The following is a 27,978-nucleotide window of genomic DNA, read 5'->3' as shown; positions in this document are numbered from 1 at the left end:
TCGAGTATCGAGCGCAGTAACAATATTCTCTCTCTCTCTCTCTCTCTCTTTCTCTGCTAAAGCAGGAATTAGGCTTCTTCAAATATGCCTCTCCGTTAAGGTGATCGTGCAAAGTCGAGCGAGCTATGCAAATCGTCTCGCTTTCAAGAGGAAGAAATATATGTATATTTAATATTCGCATCCGTCGCGCATGAAAAGATATGCGATTAGTCGCGTTCCTTTTTTTACATTGCACGAAAGGCAATGTGTGAAAGATGCAACAAATGTCGCATCGCTACGTGCTGGCATTAAATGAAAAGAGTGCATAAATTAACATTGTAGAGAATGCATATAAATTCTCTTTGACAAGATCAGTATTCTTCAATATGCTCTTAAATTGCAAAAGACACGCGTATAAACATAGATTGTGCTAAAAAAATATTTTTTTATTCATATAATATTATATATATATATATATATATATATATATATATATATATATTATATACACGGATATGTGTATCTTATTACATGATAAATTTAAATCCTTAACTTCCCTTTGAAAGAATTAAAAGAGAAAATATGTCAGAGAGAGAAAGAGAGAGCTCCAACATTTATATTTTATTATATAACTCTTTGCGTTTTATTATATAATTCAATTCCAACAACGTCGATTAACTTCAAACGTAGTTAACCGATTTTCTCTATCTCTTTTCAAGTTGTAGAATTGAGAAACTGAAGTCTAAGGAAAGAGACAGAGAGAGAAAGAGATCATCGACGAACGGCATCAATGGCTAATCTACATCGCCAAAACGACGAATGACCGTATAAATATTCCGCGATGCATATACAAGAAATGCAACATGACCTAGTGCAACAATTCTCCACGTTACATTTCTTCTTGACATCACATTTGTTCGTAAAATCACTCGGGATTCGCGATAACGAGCACAAATTACGCCCAATTAAAGATTTTAATCTCGTATACCTGAATGATTGCATTTCTTATTATTTGGATGACTTTGGCAGTTAAAGTGACTCTGGCTTTGTGACTGATACGGATGCCGAAACTGTTGTCGTTGCTGCTGCTGCTGCTGCTGCTGCTGCTGCTGCTGCTGTTGCTGCTGCTGTTGCTGTTGCTGTTGCTGTTGCTGTTGCTGTTGCTGTTGCTGTTGCTGCTGTTGATTGATTGGCGACTTGAGAACGCTCAAAACGAGGTCCTCGCGGGGGGGTACAATCCGCGTGATCTGCCGACTCTGCCGGAAGAGCGTCTCTTGTTCGCCGCGATTCATCCTGCAGCCGATACGACGACGTTGAAGATAAAATCCTGGATACCACTCGCGTCTCCCCCGTCCTGGACCGCTACCTAGCATAACAGCGTGCAGCATTCCGATACTATCTTTCCGATTACGGTCGATGAACGGCTTCTCGTTTGCCGGACAATCGCCCGACCACGCAGCTTGTCCATGGTCCCGATCACCGGAATCACTAAAATCCGCGTTCACGTAATGACAATGTTCCTCTCGTCCTGGGACGCAAAGTCGAGCGAGTAAACTTCACTGATCGTTAATCGCCTTACACTATTCGACGATTAACAACCGGTTAGGTCGCTTCCTTTCGGTTCATCAGGGTTTATCTTGATCGCGGATTTTTCATTTTAATCCGCGATCGCGTCAGAATTTTCGTCGCGAGAAAGAGAGAGCTCAATTCTAGTAGATTTGATCCTGTCGCCTTCTTTCTTGTTAAACATTACGCTTTCACGGCATGGATGTCGCCGATAAGATTATCCAACCTGGCCGTCGTCGCCGAAACCGTCGATCGCGTTGTCTAGGACGTAGAGCGACATATCCTTCCACGTTAGATCCATCGTCAATTGTCGTTTCCCGGGACACATCTGTTAAAGTTCTCAATATTTCGAGCCTTCGATCGATCGACAAAGTTGGATTTAGGGTCCTTAGAGTCGCGTTTGCTCCTATCCCGTTACTTTTACTATCCCATGCGATCATCCGTCAACTGACAAACACGTGTCAAGTCACATGTCTCTAATTCTCTCCTTTCGCAAATCTCATTGTTTCCGCTCAATTTCGCGAACTGATGGAACCGTGTTTATAGAAGCTGTTGCCTTCGAGCGAAATAAAAAAACAATCGCAAATGTCAGATGCAGATGTTCGACAGCCGGTTTATGCGTAATGTCTGCAATATGAAACACCGTAACTTCTCAGGTGGTCCAGAGAACATGGATATTTGAAACATAGAGACAAAGGGCAAGGGGGAGAGACAATATCGGGGAAAGAGAGCGAAAGAGAAAAAGACAAGAGGGATAGATAACCGGGAGAGGCTGAGAGAATCAAAATATCCGCAGTTTCGGTCCTCCGGAAAATGGATGTCGAGTAGACTGCTGGGACGTCTCGCGATAAATCTTACCTAGAAGGAAATCCTCCAAGTATTTATTCAGACTAATATGGTAATGGATTTCCGGGACTCCCTCGAGTCTCCTTTCTCTTTCGGCAAGTGTCTCTCCTATCTCCGCTCGAACACGGGTAAACGTATGTCGAGCGATATTGCGAAATGCATTCGGCCTATTGCTATTTTCACGACGACACGACGACAGTGTCCTTCGTGGCTCGTTACACTGCAATTGCACGAGGGCTCTTTTCCCTTCATCTTCCTGTCGCTCGAGACACGACGTCGTCGCTCTCTTAATCTCACTTGGCGCCCCGTTGCAAAGGGGCTTCGTCCCTCGTCTTCCTAAATTGTTCCTAAAATAATCACGTGATGATATCTGGCGTTTCTGCTCGTGGACCGTCCTCGTCGCTTTCAAGCGACAATTTGCGAGAAAGCCCGCGCAAGTACTATTACCTGACCGATAATTACTCGACAGGAGTGCAAAGTATAAATGTGCGGTGTTCTCTTTCCTTTCTTTCAGCCGATTATTTATTCGCCTCAAAACGCGATTCCTTCGCGATTTCTTTATTAAGGGAAAAGAGAGATCTTCGACGATTAGTAAATTTTCAAGAATATTTTCTACGGTCTTTATCGCGGAAGGATGTCGTTTTCCTTAATGTACATTATGATTGCTTCATTATTGCTCTTGAGGTTAATGTTGAAAATCACAGAAAATCAGCGATGTGTGTGCACAGAGATTCGCATGCCGTTCTTGCGAACCTTGATCCCTCCCTCGAACTTAGCCGAAGCCTTTGACGAAAACATTTGACCCGACCACGATGTTAACAATGTTTACCTCAACGACGCTTCTTCTAACATAACGTCTCTCTAAGAGCGAGTTATAGCGAAGAACGACGACTAGATCGCCGAGAGAGATCCGACAACTTCGACGCCAACTCTGACATGTCACAATGACACTATCGCGCGAACACGTTTCTCACACGTGTACATACCGTACCCTCGATTATAAAGTTTTGAACGCGACAATGAACCTGTCGAATCGTAGACTGGAACGCATTATCGTCGTCGCTGAACAACGGGAAAGTCGGGAGTGCCTTTTGACCTTTCACGATGCCTTGCGAGATGAGACACGAGGATTAATCGCGCGTTCCAGCTTTCAGTTTTTTCACCTCTCTCTATCACACGGGATCCGTGCCAAATTGATCAACTTGACAGGTCGCGCGTGAGTATTAATGACAAAATTATTTCTCCCACACCGTAATCCGTCGTGATCCTCTCTTTACCTTGCATCGCGCTACTCGTGTTGAAGAAAAGCGATTAACTTTGGAATGACTTAAATTGTCCAGAAACTGTCACACACGTACACTAGTGAACTCGCTGACAAGTTAGAAAAAGGGCAATTTCGTACTTTCCTAGTTTCAAAGGAATCGTCCCGCTTATGGGAAGGTTCTTTTTTTCTTGCGCCTCGTTCGCGATATAGTGACTCCTTTGATCCTTAGCTACCACCATAGCTGAAGCGCCACCACTTATTTTTCTCCCCTCTTTGCTAGTGTCTGTGCCAATTCTATAAATAAATCAATTATTATTTAACGTATTAAAGTTCGCGAATGATTTTACCACAACCCGTACGTTCGCTCCATTATGGATACGGGATCATCTGTGAAACGACCTTTCCCGATCTCCTCGCAGATTGAGCTCGCTCCGAGAAACTCTCACCTCCTCTCCCCCCGAGATAATGAATAATCGGACTAATATTTAAGCACACAGTAGAGGCAGAAAATTGCACGATTCAATTTACACCCATCTGGAACAAGCAATTATCACGTAGCCGTAATCCTCGTTTCTCCTACGATCCATTTCGCCGATATATCGCCTCTGCGATTCGCCGCCGAGCGCTTAAAACCTAACCCCTTCGTTGCGTTGCACGAACTGTATTAGAAGCTATTTAGAATCCAATCAAAGATCGGAGCTGACGATATGCTGACGGATACATCAACATCGCGCGTTCTATCATGTCGTTGCGTTGCCCGCGTGCACCAACCTTGGCGAGGAGCTGACCGATGGATCGCGAACTCGATCGCTGGCGCGATTTGTTTGATCGCGATGAGCGAGATTCGTTTCCACGATCACGCGATCACGAGGTCGCGTGCCGTCCGAGACACAGAAGCACGCGCGCTGTTCTCAGGGCGACAGCCCGCAACCAACTGTGGCTCCTTGGCCGCCACCTCGTAGTTCCGCCACCCACCGCAACCCCGAGCAGGGGTAGCCTGGCGCTTTTGCACGCGCTTAAAGGCGCACGGATTACGGGATTCCCACGAGAGATGCCTTCCTCTCTCTTTTGTTTTCACGTGAATGTGCTATTTCTCTTTCTTTCCGTCTCGAGCGTGCTCGCAGGTGCGAGCACCAGCTCCAAAACCAAGAGGAGCCAGCCACTTTCACCCAGCCATTCTCCTCGCTTGAATAATCTCGCTTGAAGAAATTAATAATCTCTTCCACGGACGCGCGGCAATGTCGGGGTGGAGAAAAAATTTTTGTTCGAAAGCTTGTTTGAAAATTAATCAAATCCATTACGTTGCGTTTGTTGTTCTTTTCTGTTAAATCTCTTTTTTTTTTTTTTAACAAAAATCCTGCCTCTGAGTCCGACATGACGTTTTCTATTATATACTTTTATGCTTTTATGCGCTATGTGTGTATTAGCAAAACATGTGAAATGACGTAAAAGAATTTTTACATTTTGTGTTGTATAATATTATTTTATATTAAAAAGAGCAATGTAAAAGAAAGAGAAAGAGAGAGAAATAGACTGTAAAATATTACATTATATGTATAGTAATATATTTTTTTTTTTTCTTTTAAAAAGATACAAAACAAATATTGCGTAGGAAAATATGTAAAACAAATCTTGTTTTTTTCCTATATATTGCATATTTTATTCATATCATTAAATTGAGTAAATTAAAATAGAAGAAAGATACCGAAGAATTGACATATATCAGAGATCTTTAGTCTTTATAAAAAAAAGTTCTACAAATTTATTTATAATCACAAATAATTATATTGCTTTCTATTAAATTATATTACGATAATATTGTTTCGATAATACTGTTTGAAAGTGTTTTGTAACCAAATGAGCTGTTGGCTTCCAATAGGTAAATTAGTTCATTAATTTTGACTTATCTTGTTATTAACACATAATTTTAGTTCATGTATAAATTACATAATGCCTGGTTATAGTTTGCAGAAAAATTTAGCTTTTATATTAAAAATAAAATTTTTTTCAACAAAATAAATAGTTTGTTAATTTTTTTTTTTACTTAAATAAATATATACTTTGTTTCCAAAAATGTTTCGTTATATTAAAGATATTATTAGTTACATGTAATAAAAATTATAATCTTTAAAATGCGTAATTAAAAATTTTAATATATAAAAAATATTTACTGGATCAATTATTTATTAAAACAAAGAAAACCTGTGTTTTTGAAACAAGCAGCTAAAAATTTAGAAAAAAATTTTTTTATAAAAAGTAATTTAGTTTTTTTTTTTTATGGAAAATGATATTATAATAAAGATAAAAATCAAATCTTTTTTATCTGTAAATAAAAACATACTTTGACTTTATCTTATATTTTACTAATTCAAATGTATTTACTGCTTGTTTGAAATAACTAATTCTTTCGCGAGTATTTAAATTAATAATTTTTAAAAAATCATTTTTCAAACAAAATTGTTTGGATTCAGCTTATTTTTTTCAGCGTAAGAATAAAATAATGCGAAGATAACAAGTTACGAGTACGTTTAAACACTATTAGGCTCGAAATGTTTAATCATTGAATCAACGCGACTCCGTGCGAAATTAAACGACACGGTACGAACGATTCACAAGCTGGCTTATAGCTATTTCCATTATTCGTGTCCGCACGCGACGCATTTATTCCGCCCTTATTTGAATTTCCACCCGCATTTGCGTTTACCTTTCCTTCTTCACTCTTTCTCGCTTAACGCATTGCCTCGTAAATACTCAATTGTTAAACACAAAGAGAATGTGAGTAGCTCGCCCTGGCACGTGAATGATTTCTCTTGCGTCGGTTTATTTGAAATCTCTGAAAGGATAGATCTTTTAAAAGAAAATATATACCTTGTAAAAGATATTTTAATCTCCAGACAATGTTGGGGGGGGGGGGAGGGGGAACTAAACAAGAAACTAGTTTTGAAGAGTGTGCGCCAGCTCAAGCAGCCATTTAAAACTGAACTGCAAACATTCCAACTCCTCGCGCACAAAAATTAAGGGATGTTTTTTTCACATCTGAAACAAATATCGATCGCCAGTGTTTGTCCCCTCAAAGGAAACCTTCGCAGCCGTATAATAAAAAAGATACGCTTGAAACTTGAAATCAGTTTTGAAGGTAATTCCAGAGACAATCCCGCGGACCCTCGCGTTACCGTGAATAATTTCTAGTCTATATACCAGAAACTAACGCGATTATAATTTAACTTATTCGACTATCGCGAAATTCTACGATCTACGAGAATATTAATTCGACGGCATTACTATAATATCATCTCCTTTATTAATCAAAAAGATATTACAATCTCTGTCGACTTTTTTAAAATTGCCTTCTAAAATTTAAAATAAAAGATAGCTAAGCGCATACTCTCATATTTCCAAATTATATATTATATTCAATTAAATAATATATAAAAGAATTTCGTTATAAAGTAATAATTTAAAAGGCAATTTAATTGCTCATATTGATTTTAATATTTTATTCATTTGCGTCTTACAGTTTATACCTGTAGAAAGTATAAAATAGAATTTTTGTTACATAAATAAATTTATTTTCGATGAAATTTATTTTCACGCGAAAGAGAGGATGTATAATTATATCTTTCTCATATAAATATATTACATATATTTTTACATATAAAAATCTAGAAATAGTTTTCATGCCTTAGCAAAGAGATTTGTTTTATTAAAAAAAAAAGGAAAACGAAGTACACGAGAAAATATAATATTGAAGATGTATATATACAATACATAATATAGAATATCACGTACAAAAAGTTATGTATATATCGAAACATAGAAATCCCTTTATACATTGATAAGAACGGATCCCTCTGATCTCTGCACGATAACGTTATTTGCGAACCGCAATGCTTTTGAATGCACGCATATTGTCCGGACAATAATTCGCTTGTTCGATTGATTTTGACGTCCCACTTCGTCCGACGCATGACGTCGTCTACCGTGTGTACCCACGTCCGATGCGGGATATGTTTGCGCGCAAACTTGCAGCGAACTGCACAAACATTTCAACCGTACGTGTAGCCGGATCAACAATAACGACGTGCTAGCCATTTCCTTGGCATTAATATTCGATAGAAAATATCGTTCACTTGAAATTTTATACATAATGTAACGACACGAGAGGGCGCTAATTTAAAAGTTGTTTCCGGGTGAGAGAGACGCTCTTGCGGAGATACAGAGACAGGAATATATTGGATCTGTATAGAGAGTGTATATCTTGTGAATCGATGTATTGTTTTTCGTAATAAATTAGATGCTTTTTTTGGCGGATTGTTATGGGCAATAATAAGTTCAATCATATTATATAAATATACATATGCTATCATATTTTTTGAAAATGTTAATTTTATTGCATTTTTATAATATTGTCGTATTCGTTGGGTTGCTCTGCATGTTCGCGCGCAATTTGTTCAGATATATTTAAAATACATTGGTTACGAAGCTTTGTGTCGGATTTGGTGGAATGTGAAACTTTAAATTCGCTCTCTCTATTCGAGCGATTCATTTCGTATTGCGACTCGCTGGTATAAATTGCAAACGCTGTTTCCAGTTTCTTCTAATATCGCTAGCTTATGAGCTCAGGGAGGGTAATGTTCATCCAATAAATAGCTCCTGATGAAAGGATTGTAGTAACCTTTTGGTAACCACGGCAACGAGCTGTATGCCAATCAATAGGAAAAGAGGATTACCCGCGGCTTCTAGCCCAGATAGTTTCTTGATGGGTATCGAATTTCAAAAGATCTGACAGAGACGCCAGATTTGATAAAGTAACTTAGAATAAAGTATATATGGAAAATTTATTAATTAATATAGAAACACTATATATGGTATATTGTATGTATGTATGTATGTCTTTATTGACTCCCCCCAATGGAGTTGCAATTTTATACTCTTACACTTTACAAATTTCCAAATATATTTTTTCATTTTCTTACATTTCCGCTCTTACAACTAACGCTCCTACACCTAACCTAACGCTTTACTACACCGCTTTCCTTTTCCCTCTCTCTTGCTCTTCCCCTTTGCTCCTCACGCTCCCTTTCCTCCTTCATCCTTATGCTCTTATCTCTAACACTTCTACACACATAGCTTTCCTCTATCTTTTCTCTTTTCTCTTTTCTCTTTTCGCTCTTCTCCCTTGTTCCTAACTCCTAACCCTCTCTTTTTGTCCCCTTCCTATTCTCCCCCTCCTTTTTATCCTTCTTTCCTTCTCTGTCATTCTTCCTTCTCTTCTATAAAGAGGTATATATGGTGGGATGAGATCCAAGCGGAATCGAACCTGGGACGTGGCACTTGTCAACCCGCGACTCAACGCTCTAAGCCACTCATCGCCCCAACATATGGTATATTATTACGCAAAATATCAGATGTGTAATTTATAAACAGCATTAATAAAATTACATTAATAAAATACGACTGGGCTAATTGACGTCATAAGACTTACGCGCGTATACATATGTTTACAGAGCATGTCACCGAATGTTTACTTGTACGATATACCTTGTGGTATATAGTAAAATGTACTGTGTTAGTTTGCATTGTATGCACAGTACAGTGTGCATGAAGCGTTGATACGGTCATTTTCTTAGACAGTTCTTTTATATTTTGTAGAGTTCAATCATTTTAAGCAATTCAATTTTTATGTCACATAAAATTAATATACCTACATTCGCATGCAAGCACGTGTACGGGTTGTTTCCAAAAAAACTTTTTTTGCAAACAACTTTTATGTTATACAATATCTGGATGTATTTTTCTCGAGTGTAGAATGTTTTTCTTTTTTTATATTCTGTCTGTAATACAATATAATCTCCGGTCGAGCACTTGCGTCCGGCACGTTCGCGCGTATATATTTATATCCTTCGTACAAATCGTGACTTGAATATCCGCATTTATATTAGTTTGAAGAGATTTTGTCTGGAACCGCTTCATCTTTCATATAAATAATAGACGAATTGATGGCGTGTATCGTTGACATAAGATAACTCAAAATTTTTGTCTATATAGGGAAAAATATAGTAAAATCGGGTTAGGCGGGTGAAACCGGGTACCTCTGTTTCTTCGTGATAAGTGCTACTATCTTTGGCTAATTAGCGTTATTAGTTATAGATTGATGCTATCATTATTTTGAGATGAACCGTGCCCACGTGCACACAATTTTCTTTTTTTGAGAAAAGTTCAAAATTTTCGAGTTCAAAAAAAATCGATATCGGGACAACAATCGAGTCGTTACGGACTTTCTCTATACAGAGCATCTGCTTCGGTAAATGCTGCATTGCACATTCTGTACATGTATGTATGTATGTATGTATGTCTTTATTGACTCCCCAATGGGGTTGCAATTTTATACTCTTACATTTTACAAATTTCCAAATATATTTCATTTTCTTACATTTCCGCTCTTACAACTAACGCTCCTACACCTAACCTAACGCTTTACACAACGCTTTACTACACCGCTTTCCTTTTCCCTCTCTCTTGCTCTTCCCCTTTGCTCCTCACGCTCCCTTTCCTCCTTCATCCTTATGCTCTTATCTCTAACACTTCTAAACACACATAGCTTTCCTATCTTTTCTCTTTTCGCTCTTCTCCCTTGTTCCTAACTCCTAACCCTCTTTTTGTCTCCTTCCTATTCCCCTCCTTTTTATCCTTCTTTCCTTCTCTGTCATTTCTCCTTCTCTTCTATAAAGAGGTATATGGTGGCATGAGATCCGAGCGGAATCGAACCTAGGACCTGGGACGTGGCACTTGTCAGCCCGCGACTCAACGCTCTAAGCCACTCATCGCCCCCACACATTCTGTACATATTAGAGAATATATCTACACTAGTTTCGTTACTTTGTACGCCGAAATATACGACCGCCGTGTTTGTTACTTTCCTTGTTTGGGGCAAAACCAGATACCTATACACATCTCATGTAATGAAAAGTAGAAGAATTTTTATCCTGACTTTGTCTCCCTACAAAAAGCAGTTGGAAACGAAAACTACCACTCAGAGAAAGAAACCATTAAAAATTACTCTACCAATAGGGCAAAACCGGGTATTTTGACTTCTCCATACAATCTTGTTAAGAAATATTCTTTTTTTCAGTAACTAGTTTCATTTTCTCATAGTTTAAGATCCACTAAAGACTACTAATGTTCAGCAAAATTTTTTTTACTCTCTGATTTTTTTGTAGGAAGAAAAATTCGAAAAAGTACCCGGTTTTATCTTACTTTCCCCTATATATTCTTCTATCATATATTTTAAATAATAAGAATATATATATATATATATATATATATATATATATATATATATAAAAAGAGAGATAAAAATTTCGAGTCATCCTATTCGTCTATTATTGATATAAAAGGTGAAATAATTCCAGGCAAAATCTCTTGAAACCAATATCAATACGGATATTCAAGTCACGATTTGTTGGAGGGATAAAAAGATATACGCACGAACGTGCCGGACGCAAGTACTCAACGAGAGATTATATTGTATCGTAGAGATTTTTTCATACAGAATGTATAAAAAAAAAAAAGGCGAGTACGTATTTTTAAGACACAATTTTAATTTGTAGCAGTATATTTATGTTTCTGAAATCATTGAAATCTGAAATTCCAGAATAATTTATTTTATTAAAATAAATTTTATTTCTATTCAAATTAAAAAGGAAAGAAAATTTTTATCCTTCCAGATTAAATAAATATCATACTCCGCATTATGAATACAAAATGATTTCGTAATCTAAAAAAAAATCTTGTTTTCATCATACATATATAATGAGATATATATTATCTCTTTTTTTTTGTCCCGCCAATTTCAGAATTATCTTACGAATTGAAGAAACGAAAATAATGTGGAAGATAAATCTAAACTAAGCCCGAAGTAACTTTCCTGCGAGACTGTGAAATCTATATCGTCGTTAATTAATGCCGCGAATTTCGAAGAGCCAACCGAGCTTGACATTATCAAATATGTCCTTTGCAGAATGCGGGCGAACCATATATTATCAACGCAAAGTTTCCACTCCCGTGCTCCCGAAAAAGGATTCCGGCTTCAATCGCGATGAGTTCGATCGTGTCGCCTACGCTTCGTATGTATCTCTACGAAGTTTCCACGTCCTGTTTCCACTTCTGTCTATGCGAACTTTCATCCATATGACACTCGTGTGTCTGTCAACGATCCTTTTGCAAATCCGTTGAATTCTGCCGCTATATCTTCTTAAGAATATATGTTAATATACACTGTTGGGTCGAAAATTTATTTTCTTATTAAAAAATATGCCGGTTAAAATTTTTGTGTTAAATATTTAACACACTCATGTGTTAATTTAATCGCGTATCGCTGTTGTGTTTATTGAACTTGAATATTATATAAATTATAAAATAACTAAAAAAAATTGTAATATGCACGTATTTTCAAATTTTCTTGGATTTAATTTTGCAATTTTCTTATAAAGTTGCACGCATTTTGCAATTAATTTTAATTAAATTGTATAATAAAATATTAGACGAAAATTATCCGTAACTCTCTTCTCTAGTACGATCGTAATGTATCGTTTGCTTAAGGCAACAGCTTAATTAATATCCCGGTGTAACGAGGCGGTAATAAATCAGTAATCCAGAGAAATCTGTAGCGCGGCATATAAGATGAAAGCAGAGCAGTCAGCCCCTTAAAAACTGGGATAAATCGGCCATTACGAAGAAAATTACGGAAACGACAGAAGGAAGCGAACAAGATGCGAAGATAGTCGAGGAAAGATTTGACGGTTGAATTATACAGGAAAATCACTCTTCGCATCTCTATGAATATTGAAAGTCTTTTCAGAAACATAATCCGTAATTCATCAGAAGCGAAAAAAATTTTGTCAGTTTAAAATTAATAAAGTCGGTCATTTTATAAACTAGATAAATCGTATAAATTGTGTGAACAGTTTTTAATGACAACCTTCTGAAAGTTTCTGAAAAATCTTTTCGCGATATAATTTCGATACGCGATCACTGCTGAAGAATAATTTATAGAATTAAAGAATCAAAATTTCACTTTTTTAACAAAATTTTTAATATCGCTAGAATCAGACAAAACTATTTATTTTCGTTTGTAATTCGATCTTAATCACTCTTTACGAGCAAAAGTAATACAAAAAAAAAAATAGAAACGAAGAAAATAAATTTAACTAATTACTTATTTATTAAATTTGAGCGAAAATGTAATTAACATTTTTTATTATCATTATAGTCAATAATAATCATCGGCTCGTAATTTGAAGTCTCTACTGTAAGATAAACCATAATCCGGAATTTTGCGTTGGAACTTAATATCGTTATATCGTTTGCTATTCGTCAACATGTCAGTCGTAAAGAAATGCATTGTCGGGACAGAATTCTCGGCGTACGACGACAAATGTAAAAGGGCATCAATCGCGTTTACGCCATGTTTACACGCGGCCGTCATCTTTTCCCTGCAAGAAAGCACGAGAGACATCGTGTCATCCACTTGTCATATATGTGCAGGCTACACACAGCCGGTGCAAGTAGTTCATTGCGAAATGCTAAATACCGTCGATGTCCCGCGAGTCTATTTATAGAGCCGGCACGATCGATAGACACCCGCTATAGAATGGAGCGAGCGACCGAATGAAAGTGGGGAGAAAGAAAGAGAGAGAGAGAGAGAGAGAGAGAGAGAGAGAGAGAGAGAGAAAGAGAGTGAAATAAGGAAAAGGAGAAAAATTGAGAAAGAGAATGAACAATAGAAAAGGATAGAGATAGAGAATAAAAGAGAGAGAGAGAGAGAGAGAGAGAGAGAGGAGAGAGAGATAAAAGGGAACAAAAAGAGTAACAGGAAAGAAACGAATAAGGGTAAAGTACTGACAAACGAGAGAGAAAATGGAAGTGGAGTGATGTTCTGCCCTTATACCTCGATGCTCTCGGCAATTTCGATTCACATCTTTCGGAGCCAGCTTACTCGACAACTTGATTCCTGAGATTTAAAATCGACGATCTTTTACTTTTTTGACTCTTGTCTGACGCAGACTGGCGAGTGCACTTTCTATTTCTAACAGATGTGTATTTTTCAATGCATTTCTCTATGCATATCTTGGAAAATTTGTATTTTCTCGTTAAAAAATATGCCAATTAAAATTTTTGCGTAAAATATTGAATACAAAAATGGGTTAATTTACCATATTGCTATTGCTAATTGAACTCAAATGATAAATTGTTAAAACAATTGAGAAAAAGTGTGAAAAAAACACGATATATTTTTTTATAATACTGCGTATATTTTTAATAACTTTTACGCTATAAATATGTTCCGTATTATTGGCGACGGGATTTATCTGTCAAAATCTACGAAAAAGAAATTTGATTTTATTCTACAATAGAAGTGAGAGTGACTATAGACCGTCAATAACATTCTTCCAAGTTAATTTTATCATTAAAATTATGTTGATTTTATACATCAAATTTATTCCAAATTACTATAAAGTTTGCAATTTATTTTATGTTGAAATATTAACATGAATGATGATGAAATATTAACCTAACCTAACATAATATTAGTGTGTCATCATTCAACATATTCATTATGTTAAATTAACAGAAAAATTTGTGTGGACCGTTCAGGATATGCGATATATGTTAAATTTAAACCAAATTTTTCAACAATGTGAAAACTGTATTCACATATTTTACAATAATTCTAAATTTCAAAGAAAATCGACGAAAACCTGATTGTCTCCTTAAAAAAAAAATAAAAAAAAAACGTAATCGATATATTGCTTCTTTTGTGAACGAAAAATTACACGTCACTCTTCGATATTCTTCTAAATTATGCAGACATCAAGTAACATCAACTGTTACCTAATGAAGCAATAACAAATACGTCCATGTGTAGAGAAGAGTCCGTTAGCAAGTTGTTTGTATATTTCGGTGCATCCTTTTTTCACTTGCGCTATGATTGAAGGGAAAATTATTGAATTTGAAAAACTCTTATATTAATTTATTCATTTATCTTGTACATATGGAAATTTATTGAATAGACTCTAAGAATCTTTCAAGTTACGAAATCAAATAACGTATAAGGATTGTTTGCATATTACAAGTCTCTGCTAAGTAAATTTGGATATAAAATTGGATACAAAAAGAAAAAGATCTATCTTCGAGAAGATTCCTTGTATGATTGTAACGAGGCTCGAGACTATAGAATTAATTATGCTCGTTTTTGACGAGTTCTCTCATACCAACGATAATGGCTCTTATCGTGCGTGTGTACGCGATGGTAAAAAATTACGTATAGCGTATTGTCAGCATCTTGCCGGTCGCCGCCGCAAGTAATCGATATTTGCGAGCGGGTCGATATATGCTCACAAGGCCACACTACGACCCTTCTATATTATTGATGCTTGATGGACGGCTTTTGTAGAATGTAGTGCGTCCCGCTGTTTGCGGGTCACCAAGCTTCTGGTCGTGCCGACCATTGATGCAAGTTTTGCGTTTTGTGCCGACAGTGTCACGACAATTTTGTCAAGCTGTCTCCTCTCCCTCTCTCTCTCTCTCTCTCTCTCTCTCTCTTTTGTTCTATCTCTCTTGTAAATACATCGGCACGTGCCTCTTTCTGCGAGTAATGGCTGCACTCGATCGCGAGATAAGCTGACATTTTTCATCGCGCAAAGCTGGTAAAATTAATGTTGTTTTTTTTTTTCATCGAGCGATGTGCCAGATAAATATGTGTCTTTCTTCAATGCTATATTTTTAATCTTATCAGTATCACGCTCTTGTATATATGTATACATTCGGTTTGAACTTTCCGCATTGTTTATGATTTTTCTGGCGATCTCAATAAACTTCGAAATAACAGTAAATTCCATCGGTATTCGAAACAATTTCACAGACCTTTACTGCATTTCACATCACTTATTTTTACAAAATATCGAATTTATAATTTATTTTCCAACAAAACTCGACATCAAAAAAAAAAATTCATCGTTAAACATTTCGTGAAATAACAAGAGTATAAAAATTTTGAAAATTTATTCGCCCTGCTTGAAACGCTCTAAAAGCTCGCAGTACATTTGACCGATGGAACGAGATATGCAATAAAGGGTGACGAAATTTCAAGAGCTTCAAGCAACATTTGAAAGTAAGTGGGTTTCGACAGAAAGCATGTTTCTTTTTATGGGCCACCGAAGTGGCGCGTAGGAAACGAATTCTTTACGATATTGGAATTTTGCTGGTCTATCGAATCGAATCGCGTCTCTCCAATCATGGCAGTTCAACATGTTAATCGATACAGCTCTTTCGCCTCTTTATTGCATTTACAGCGACAAACATGTCGTATATACAGGACGATAGACAATGACACTTAAGTGGCAATTGAGCGTATCGCGCCAACAAACGCGTTAAACATCCGTAACAACGAGATTTTATTAAAATCTTTTCTTCTTTACTAGAGATTATGATGCAAAATACTCTTGTTTTCTTTCCATTAAATTCTGTTTCAAATAAGGTAACTAAATTTTCTAAAATTATATTAAATTATTTTTCTTAAAAATTCAATTAAAGGCATGAAAGAAAATTTTTTGCCTGAATAGACCAAATGTAATAAAATTAGTAGCGTACGACTACTTTGAGTAATAAAAAAATTACTTCTCTCAAAATCCCAACTATATTAAAAAGAAAGAAACGATTTTTTTGTCAAACTAAAGCGAAATAAATTTCGCGAGAGAAGGAATTATTTATGAAAGGAGACAGAAAGATCAATAAGAAAGGAGAAAAAACAGTCTGATTTTTTTCTATGTAATCACAAAGGAGATTCCTTATTTGATTTCACAATTCGTTGCCGACCTCGTTTTAAATAACGCATAATCTTCGATCCTAATAAGGTTTGGTTAAATGTTTCGTCAGTTTAACAATGACAAATTTTCTAAAGTTATATTAAATTATTTTTCTCAAAAATTCAATTAAAGAGATTAAGGAAATTTTTTCTAGATAGAATAATTATAATAATGTTAAAAGCATACAAGTACTTCGATTAATAAAAATTAATTTTCTCGAAATTTCAACCTAATGTAAAAAAAAGAACATTTCTTTTTTAAACAAAAGCAAAATAAAGGTACATTTTCTAAGAGAAGGAATTATTTACAAAAAAAGAAAGAAGAGTCGATAAGAAAAGGGAAGGAACACTCGGTTGTTCCTATGTAATCACAAAAGAAAATCCCTTATTTGATTTCACGATTCGTTGCCGACCTTGTTTTAAATAACAGACAATCTCTTCAATCCTAATAAGATTTGGTTAAACGTTTCATCGGTTTAACAATGACAAGCACCGTGCCGAAGATGAATCCAGTCGTTTCATTGCGGGACATGTTCTCGCAGTTATCGAGGAGCGGAACACGATGATTGTGTTGCATGTTAAAGGTCGCGGCAATTAATGACATTTGTGCATCGAGATATAATAGTACTCCACGTCTACTGCAATGCGGAATTCGTCGGGTTTCGTGCAACGGAAGATCGTAGTTAAAATTATTCGTTACAACGAACGATCACAAAGCAATGAGACTCCATCTATTAGTTCCATTCATCGTCACGCTCTCTGCTCCAACAAGTTGCCATTTCTACATTTACTTAAGCATACATATTATCTCTTCATCATCTAGTGAATCTAGTCCATTGTGTGTTACATTAAAGAGAGATTAGTTACTTCATCGTGGTACGCGAAATATTCGCAGTGAGAGACGAAATAAATCGCAATGGACTGCTATCTCCTAGATTTCCCCAAACGACCATCGATCGATAGAAGTGGCATTTCTTTTTCCTCAAATTATATAGAATAAAAGCGCCATTTTCACCGGCATTTTCACCGTCTCCAATAGGAACTTGTTCCTTCCCATACAGCACTGAAGCTTGCAAGAACATTGCTGCAACATTGTAATATTGCATATTGCAGTTTAAGGTTGCAGAAATATTGCAAAGACATTATTTTACAATATAACTTTAGCAATGTTACAGCAACATTCCGAAAATATTACAAAAAAAGTATTCAATAATCGCTAGTTCATTCGTTTACCACTATGTGGCGCATGTTGCGCTATCTATTTCGCATTTAATTTTTAGTCATGATGATTATATAAAGTTTACAAAGAGCGGCTAGTAAGATTAAAAAGATATAATAATTATTTTTGTTAATTTAAGTCGTATGATATGACCCCAATATAGGGGCTCAGACATTGGACTAAGAATTCTTTTAATAGTTTCCATTCTTATATAAAATCAAAAATTTGATAATAATTTTCTAATATGCAAGATACTTCAGATTTTAATAAATAAATTTTGAGATTATATAAAGACAAGAGAGATGTGAAAAAACTCGTTGTATGCGTAAATTCACCACAATCTTTTTGCATCCGGATATCTGAATATTTCGGATACAAAGAAATTGTGAATTTACACAATTGCAAATTGAGTTTTTTCTTATTTCTCTTAGATATTCTCTGTCACTGAAGGAAGTCGAATGTGTACTGAAAAATTTACATTTTATAATTTCGTTATTATTATAATACAGAAAATCTATATACACGCTAGATCCTGACTCTTATAGGCCTAATTTCTTATTATTTTTTTCATATGTTAAGGATATTATGTCGATAAATATATATAAAGCATTATTGCATATATATTATATTGTTATGTTGCTGCAATATTATATTGCAATATTTCTGTAGGCGAACATTTTACTGTTGCTGCAATATCATAACAACGTTGCAGCAACATTTCGCAATGTTTCTGCAATATTGCAATCTTGCAGAAAAATGTTGCTGCCATGTTATTGCAATCTTGCGGTGCTGTATGGGTTCTATGTACAATTTCTATTTTTTCGATCGCGCTGTCACACACACACATACACACAATTGGAAAATTTTGCTCAAATTAAAACATATATCGCATCAAACAGTTTACACAAATTTTTGTGTTAATTTAACATAATATTATTAAATGGTGACGTTAATATTTGAACCCAAAATGAATGCGAATTTCATAGTAACTTGAAATAAATTTTAGAAACAGAATATTTTTGATAAAATTGCATAAAAGGTATAAATGTGTTGTAGGAGAGATTCTTTCGAGTAATTCTCCGCAAGAAAAAAATGGAGAGCAGCACTGATTTAAAAGATACAACAAATTAAAGTTTGATATTAAAGTTTGACGGAACCCGTTTCCCTGTACCCTCACCCCGAAAAAATTCTAACCTAACCTACCCTATTTTCAGTTTTAAAAGTAAAGTTGGGTTGGATTAGGTAAGAATTTTTTTGAGGTAGAGATGCGGGGGGAGAGGCTTCGCCCCTCTTCTATCCACGCATTCAATAAATAATATTCTTCACTTTAGGTATATTTATTTGCCAGAATAAGAAGAAATGAAGAAATATAATAAGCTACATACATAAACATATTATTTATCTTTTTAATTTATCATGATCCTTTTTAATATATCTATCCCGTAAATGTAAATAAAAACTTTTTCCACATCTACTTTACAAGAAATACAACGTATACAAATTTCACTGTCCCTGTTACTTTCTCACACAGAACAAAATATTGAATAGATATCTAATGAATATCTACATATCTATTTGATGTCCATGTTTACTATGGATAACTAGTAGATACATCTAATAGATGAATAAAATATCTATATCTCTCGAATAACTAGCGAGGATATTTCATGAATGTATACATATTATCCTCGTATCCATGTTCACCAAGAAGCTAAGATGTTTATTAAATATTTACGTGCTATTCATATACCCAAGTAGCAGAGTGACGTCAAAATACGACATAATAATATCTATTTTTGGTCTATGACGTTGGCGACTAATAATTGACATTTAAAAGCCGTCATTTCTTAGACCAGCCAAAGACGTTATTTTGAAGATGTCCTATGGTTGTCCAATTAAAGTCTTTTTATAACTTGTATTGGGATTATAGTTCATTTGCTTACCGCTATGCGCGCGCTATTCACTATCTCTACCGCTATACCCCTATTCAAGTTTTTGTTATATAAGCGTATATATTATATAAAGCCTGCAAAGTGTGGCTAATAATATTGTAATTATTTTTATCAGTTTCCGATCAATTCTGTACAGGGGAATTTCAAATATTGAATTAATTTATGGAAAAAATCAAACGGATAAATTATTATCATTTATTCAGTTTCAATTTCTGTCCAAATAAGTGAAAATCGTTCGTTATTATCTATTAAAAATATAAAATAGAAATTAACTTTCATATAAATTTTGAATTTTATAAATTAAATTATTTAAATTTATCTATAATATATATTACGTTAATATATGTGTTATTATACAGGGTGGACCAATACACTCTTGCTACCTCGAATATCTCCGAGTTTAGAATAGTTACAAAAAATTTTTTCCTACAAAAGTTTTATAGTGTCAAAGGGGTCATCGAATAGTGATAACACAGTTCGTCGAGGTGGCGGCGGTTCGGAGATCTCAAGATCAACTCCACTTTTTTAAATGGAACCTCCTATTCTTTCATTGCATATTCTTGTAGCTTCCTCGAGAGCTTTTCAAAACATTATAATAAAGTATTTTTTCATTAAGTACTTTTTGAGTTATTTTATATTTTAATCTGACATATTTTGATATAAAAATTAAAATATCTCGGAAAATATTTAGTTTTCGATAATCTTACCGTAATACTTTTATGTACAGAATAATGAGACAAATCAATTAGTGTAAAGAAAAAAACAAATAATTGTTTAAAAAGATACATTGTAAATAAATATCCATTAAATACTGATGTGGATGTCCAGTGGATATTGGATTACATATCCTGTGGATATTTATGAGATCTCGTATTGCGGACATTTGGATATTTAAAGCATATTTAATAGCTGTTTTCTACATATTTATGAATATCTCTAATATACATTGAGAATATCCAGCAAATATCTAGTATACATTTTTTTCTGTATGGGTTATAATACCTAAAAAAAGGTATTAAATTTTTCAAACATTAATTTGTAATATCTTCTAAACCAATGCCATCGCCGACTTCTTTCTTGCAGAGAATTATTCAGAAGAATATCTCCTACAACATATTTAAATAGCGATAAAATTGGTGAGATGTAAACCTTTATGTAATTTTACCTATTAACACAATGCGTTAAATATTTAACACAAAAATTTTGACCAACATATTTTTTAATAAAAAAATATAAATTTTCCAACTGTGCACACAAAAAAAAAGAGATGTCGTATATGATACTAGCGTATAAGGAGGAGATCCGTCCGAATAATACGCGACTCATTCTCGTACAAAGGTTCCATGCATATCTGTGTGCGGCATTATAAAAGCGAGAAAATCGATATTAGGCTTGCCTACCACGTCGCGTGTCCCTCGGAGTAGCTAGATCATCGGCGATCCTGTTCCTTTCTCATCTTCATCGTCGAAGTGAGAACGATTCCCGCGATCATAAATCTACGTTATTCACTAACACTACGTATTTCGTGTCTCGTGAAAACTTTTCTTGCCGAGGAATAACGATAAACTCATCCCTCCGGATCCCGGATACAAGTGACATAATAATTCGCCGCAAGCGAGTCATATGAAGAAACGCCACATAGGAACTCTTCCGTTGTTGCTTTCAAGATATGAAGACGTAAAGGAGGAAAGGGAAAGGTGATGTAAATGATTAGGACAGTTGGGTTTCGTGCTCGCGTGAGACATATTTCGGCCAACGGTATATATTTTACAAGTCACAGAAAATGCGTGCCACGATAGAATGGCGTGAGAAATCGTATCGTATCTCCATCCATCGTTCTAACATCGCACGTTCAATAACGAATGTAGAGATAGAGAAAGTTTTGTATTCTTCGAAATGACTCACTTGCACAGCGTAGTGTGAAATCTGTCTAATTTCCAGAAAGATAAAAATATTATTTACATGTATCATTTATTTACGTGACGCTAGTTATATAATCTATGCCTACATGTTTTAATGGACACAAAACGATTTCTTTAACAACTAATTAAAATTTCATTCATTGCATAACATGCAATGTCGTGCTGCAGAGACGATATTTTAAAGTCTTACGGTCCAGCATCGCGTAATAAACTTTACTTTTTAATTATTGTATTTTTTTTTTGTTTCGATTCAACAACTTATTATTTCTAAATAAAACAAATTATTATTTTAATTATTTCTCCTATCAAAATTATCATAAAAGGCATGAAAGTGCCGTTGTGTCATAAATTATTATCGAGTTTATAAATCCTTAACTTAATATCAAACCAAGTTTGATAATCAAATTAACCTGGTATCAGTGAAGATATCAGCTGTTTTTTTTATTATTCCAGAGAAAACTATATGGATGCGCGTAAAAGAATCGTGTCGAAAAAATCTCCGGTGTATCTGTTTTAATTTTATTTACAAAATTATAACAATCGAGTTTGTTATGGTTATTGTACACGTATGCAAAAGATAATTCTACTTTTTTCACAAAGCTAATCCTCTTTCCTGCGTCCAATTTGTAGACACGTTCTGCAGGCGTAACGTAGGCTATGTTACATCAATAATTCAGTTGCTATGGAGTACACAAACGCAAAGCTTTATTTTTCAAAGTACGTTCCAACAATGATAACTATATAGGAAGAATTTATCTTCGTCAATAATTGACGTACAAAGTATTTTATAACGAGTTAGAAAACTTTGACAACTTTTGCGAAAGTTACTTTGAATACAAGATATATGCATCACCTAAGAAAATGTAAATATTTTTAAAATTTATATTAGAATTTATATTATTAATATTAGAAGAAACTAAAATCTTAATAATATTGCAATAAATCTGTAAAGTCAATATTAATCTTTGAAAAAAAAAAAAATAGAAATCTCTCGCCCGTAACAAAATTATTTATTAATTAATGTATGATATAATGTATGATTTATTAATATATGTCGATTTATTATTCCTAGAAATATATTGACTGTAGTATTTGTTTCATCGTAATAAATTATATGTTTCTATTAATTATTGTAACACAAGTATAAATACAATAGAGCACGAATAATAAACTTCACCCTGTAAATATACAATACTCGAAAAACAAACACGCTAATCTGCCTTTTCATACGTAATGATATCCTGAAAAATAATAATCTCCGGTATATAAAGCGCCAAAATTTCAGATATGACCCACATGCTATCCCGCTGACCTGGCGAGGTATCTGGGTACCAGTGCGTAAATTTATTCCTGTCCCACGCATATTCCTATTCACCTACAGATGTTATTTAGTGCTGAGGGTCGATGATGGAATATCACCTGGCACAGCAACCCTCGTATATCTTCTTTCGCCGACAATAACACAATTCTCTAAAGGACCCCCTATATCAGTGTCCACCTCTCCTCTCCCTCTTCTTATCCATACACCGTTACAAATCTAACCTAACCTAACCTAACCTAACCTAACCTAATCTAACGTAAGGAGGAAAACGTCGACAGTATCTTCGCGACAACGAAGATCTTCTACCTGTATTTTATCACTAGTGGAATACACGAAACGATGTAATCGAGCGTGATAATTTGCCTCCTGAACGCGAATATGAAACTTAAAAATGGCAGTCGGACTCGCAAATCGAAGAAAAACTCAAAAATTCAACCAAACAAATTCAATCCATGTCTTCCATGACTTCGCTTCGCGTCGTAAAATATATGCGTGGACATAGTGGGTTCCGCCCCCCCCCCCCTCCCTATGGGAAGGCTCCATTTCCGGAAGATATAACCTAACCCCAAACCTATATCCCAGGGATGAATTATTATTAATAAAAAATGCATCCCTCGACATGGGTTGATTTTTCGCGTTCAGTTGGATTTTTGCGTTTCTCTTCGATTTGCGAATTGCGAGTCCGACCTCCATTTTTAAGTTTCACATTCATGTTCAAGAAGCAAAAATGCATAAGGATTGGGTATTCTTATCCATTATTTCATATGGATGGGTTCTCTGAAGATTTACCAATATAAATATTTATTTTATATATAGGGGAAAGTAGGGTAAAACCGGGTAGGCGGGTGAAACCGGGTACCTCTGTTTCTTCGCGATAAGTGCTACTATATTTAGGTAACTAGTGTTATTAGTTATAGATTGATACTATCATTATTTTGAGATAACGTGCACACGATATTTATTTTTTGAATAAAGTTCCAAATTTTCGGCGCCAAAAAATATCGATACCGGGGCAACAATCGAGTCGTTACGGACTCTTTCTACACAGAACATCTGCTCGGTAAATGCAGCATTGCATTCTATACATATTGGAGATTATATCGCATTAGTAATGATCGTCACTTTGTACGTCGGAATATACAGCCGGCGTGTTCGTTATTTTCTTCGTGTTGAGGCAAAACCGGGCACCTCACGCTTCACGCAATGAAAAGAGAAAGAATTGTTATCCTGATTTCGTCTGCTTACAAAAAACAGTTGGAAACGAAAACTATTACTCAAAAAAAGAAAACGCTAAAAAAAAGCTTTTTGAGACTCCTAAAATAAAAAAAAATTAAATAAAGAAGTCCTGCGGCAATGTAAAAAAACAAGAAGATATCTTTATTTGTGATTTTTGTCAATACAATCGATCTTTGTATTGTATTTTGATTAAAATAAATCTCGATTTTGTAATCGCGCAGTGTTTTACATGTTTTCAAATGGGAATCCGGTTTTACCCTACCGGTAGGGTAAAACCGGGTATTTTGACCGGTGTATCTATTTTAACTTTCTCCAAAAAATTTTGTTATCCTTGTTAACCATTTTTTTTTTTTTTTTTTCCAGCAACTAGCCTCATTTTCTCATAGTTTAAGGTCCATTAAAGACTACTAACGGCCAGCAAAATTTTTTTTATTCTCTGATTTTTTATAGGAAGACAAATCCAAAAAAGTATTCAGTTTTATCCTACTTTATCCTATATTATTCTAATGTCGTACATTTGCAAATTCTATTACGTAGAACACAAACTATTCCCGAAAATCAATATTCCTTGGCTAATTTAGAATCAATATTTCTTAAATAAAAATATATAATAAAGGCACTAACAGTTTGCGAATAATTACTCATTAACAATAAAGCAGTTCTTTCCGCAGATTAAACTTCAAGAAAGTAAAAGTGAATGTTACAAAACAATATTTTAACAATTTTATGTAAAACAGAATTTTATAATTAGAATTACATAGATGTATAAAAATTGAAAAGTTACGCGATCTAAGTTTCTAATAATAATAGATGCATATCTCGAGACATCACAAAGATTCTTATATTGTCTAAAAGTGTTAAAAATTTGTAATAAAAATGCATACTTTGTGTGAAACGATGTAAGTATAAATTCTCATTTTAGATATATAAATGGCAGAAGGTAAATATTGATCAGACACCTCGAGTAGTTAATACCAATATGGGATCCGCCATCTATGCGTATCAAACTTAAGCTACATGAACTATAACAATGCCTCGTATAAATACGCTATGATTAAGGATGATATGTGTCATTTGTCCAAACATTAACAATGGCATGAAAATTTCGTAGATCGTTTTACTATTTTTTTCTGAGTATCTGTACAAAACCTGAGCACAATTCTCTTAATAGTTTAGAAATTATTTAAGTTTAAAGTTTTGTATTGATTCTTATGGAAAATCGCGTATTGTAGCACTTATTGATAAATTTAACGAGATGAAAACACTGTCAACGAAATAAAAATATTTACATGTATTAACAAAACTTTAATAAACATTTATGCAAAACTCGAAATCCACTTACTCGTTTAAAAGATGATTGCTAAAAATTGTAGCAAAATATTTATAGTAACCTGAAATTTTTCTGTAAATTACTCGCTTCTTTGTTTCTTGCAATTGATTTTAAGGGGTATTCACGACCAAAAGTTTTTGTCATAAATTAGAAAAAAATATTAGTAACAACTATTTTCTTTGTAAAGAAGACATTAAAAACCATGTTATTTTGTGAGACTTAAATTTTTTTCATAATCCAGATTTATTTATTTGATTTTTTAAACAGTATAAATCTAAGAAATATGTTCTTTTTAAAAGTTTCTCGCTACTATTGCACGGCCAAAACATCCTTAATAAATATGAGAATAATAAAAAAAAATTTATTATATCCTTGCATATATTTTGTAAAGAGTATACCAATTTAATAAGAGTATTCGACAAAAATTGTACTCATTATACGTCACAAAATTATTAAAAAATCTGCAGAATATATCTCGAACGCGTGCAACTGCAAAATTTCGAAAGATCATCGATTAATCACAAATTTAATTAATTCTCCAAGGGCGATAAAACGATATGACATGGATAATTGTTCAAAAATATACATTTCTTCTAATTATAAATATATCTTGTAGAAAAAAGTATTTAACCAGTACATGTGATGTATCAAATTTGATATTATTGTAAAAAAAATACCGTATTAAAACAGTATATTCTACAAATGCTTAAAAAATTCAATAGTTGGAAGAATATTTCTGCATACTATATTATTTATATTCTACAATGAAACATCATATCTCTCGTTATTTTTTTTTTCCTATTTTTTACGATAAACTCTGATAAGCGATCGTATTGTGTCTGCGTGTAACGTGATAAACCTTTATTATTTATCAATATATACGTTGAAAAAAATACTCTCTGGGAAAGCATAAAGCGCTCTCGCATAGAAACGGATATCTCGTTCGTCATATAAATTTCTAATAAACAATTTCGTATCCGCTATAACGCTAACCATGAATGGCGAGCCAAGAAAATATCACTCGGAAACTATAGATTTCTTATCATAGCAAACTTCGAGTTACGATCTCGTAACTTCTTCCGCTTCTATTTCCAGCGAGTTTAAATTCAAAAGCCTCCTTCATCGAGTCATTCAATTGCTCTCGTTTAAAAAAATAATCTCTCGTAATCTTTTATCCATTTAGTTTAAATTGTAGTTCAAAGGGGAAACCTTTTTATTAACGATTATGGACAAAGATTAATTAAGTACCTGCTTTCTCTTAAATCAATTTTATATATATTAATCACTATACACTCGCATATCAGATCTAAGGTGGAGAGAGATTTTGAAACTCCCATCAATCTTTTTTAAAGCGCTACATTAATAATGTTTATTAAATGACAATAAAGATTGATACTGTAGAGAACCATCGAGTGCGTTAATTCTCTTTTGATTTATCGAGCGTTGCGAGTGACTGATGAGGCGAGTGAACGAGGTACGCGATGCCGCAAACTCTTTATTTTAATCTTTCCCATACAGCACAGAACATTGCAGCAACATTGCAACAATATTGCAACATTGTAGCAACATTGCGGCAATGTTGCAATGTTGCTGCAATATTGCTGCAATGTTCTGTGCTGTATGGGTTTATATTGGATCTCTCGTTGCAACTATAGATATCCGGTAAACGACGTAATGTTTATTATTAAGCGAAAAATGAAGAATACCAACGCCATTTCGGATATGGATTCATTATGAATATTTCGCCCCTTGATACATATTATTGTGAATAATGTGTTATTACGTGTTCAACTAGAAAGCCGTGCCAAAAATCGCATGCACGTATCGAATATCGTCGTTACTTACACAGAGAAGTGGTACAGGAAGCACTTCCAGCCGGTGGGACGTTCCAGGAAGTTGTAAACTTGACCTTGGAAAGTAGCTTTTCCAGCACGTCGATGTTCCTTCACGTGATAGCGACCTTCCCAGGTATTTCGATCACCGCCGGTTCCCAGTAATAATCTTGGATCGACACCTGGAAATTTATCAAATTTATCTTCATTCGTGACAAGAACTGCAGGCATATAACACACATTAATTTTGTGTTGCAAACGTACATCAATTTTGTTATACTATTCTTCACGAAATTTGGAATAAATTTATAAATTAGCGACGAGAAAAATAGAAATAAACATTTTTCTGTATGATATACAGGGTGTCCTAGACCCGTACACCCCTTTTCTTTCAAAAACTAAGCATATTAGAGAAAAACGTTTTCAACAAAAATTGTTTGAGGGGAACATAAGATGGTGTCATTGGTTTGACCTTGGATGGCATCGTTAAGGTCAAGTCAAGGACACCTTTAATTTCTTAAATGGAACTCCCTATTTTTTATTGCATATTCTTATAGCTTATGTCGAGAATTTTCCAAGACACTATAATAAAGTATTTTTTCATAAAGTACATTTTGAGTTATTTTATATTTTAATCTGACATATT

The 27,978-nt window shown here is 34.5% G+C and overlaps 2 protein-coding genes across 10 annotated transcripts in view; both read right to left on the bottom strand.

Annotated features, from left to right (window-relative positions):
• LOC138942696 (potassium voltage-gated channel subfamily KQT member 1-like) overlaps positions 1 to 4,576 on the bottom strand; it is a 56,613-nt gene extending 52,037 nt beyond the window's left edge. For 4 of the 7 annotated variants that reach the window (XM_070313129.1, XM_070313133.1, XM_070313132.1 and 1 more), the window contains exon 1: positions 968 to 4,576. In XM_070313129.1, the coding sequence (XP_070169230.1) occupies positions 968 to 1,367 (400 nt within the window). In that variant the 5' untranslated portion in view covers positions 1,368 to 4,576. The remainder of the gene's footprint in view (positions 1 to 967) is intronic. The other 3 variants (XM_070313130.1, XM_070313131.1, XM_070313135.1) reach the window with 3 other exon arrangements.
• Positions 1 to 27,978, bottom strand: part of LOC138942698 (potassium voltage-gated channel subfamily KQT member 1-like) — a 122,810-nt gene that overhangs the window by 73,157 nt on the left and 21,675 nt on the right. For 2 of the 3 annotated variants that reach the window (XR_011448373.1, XM_070313137.1), the window contains exon 5: positions 27,346 to 27,514. Coding sequence is in view for 2 of the 3 variants with exons in the window: in XM_070313137.1 (XP_070169238.1) it covers positions 27,346 to 27,514 (169 nt within the window). In the remaining variant the exon portion in view is untranslated. Of the gene's footprint in view, positions 1 to 25,945; positions 25,990 to 27,345; positions 27,515 to 27,978 lie in introns of those variants that run through there. The other variant, XM_070313138.1, reaches the window with a different exon arrangement.

The sequence above is a fragment of the Polyergus mexicanus genome, unplaced genomic scaffold (assembly GCF_030449975.1).
Source record: "Polyergus mexicanus isolate NDT 795.1 unplaced genomic scaffold, iyPolMexi1.0 SCAF_23, whole genome shotgun sequence".
Classification (NCBI taxonomy): domain Eukaryota; kingdom Metazoa; phylum Arthropoda; class Insecta; order Hymenoptera; family Formicidae; genus Polyergus; species Polyergus mexicanus.
This window is presented reverse-complemented; position numbering and strand designations above follow the sequence as displayed.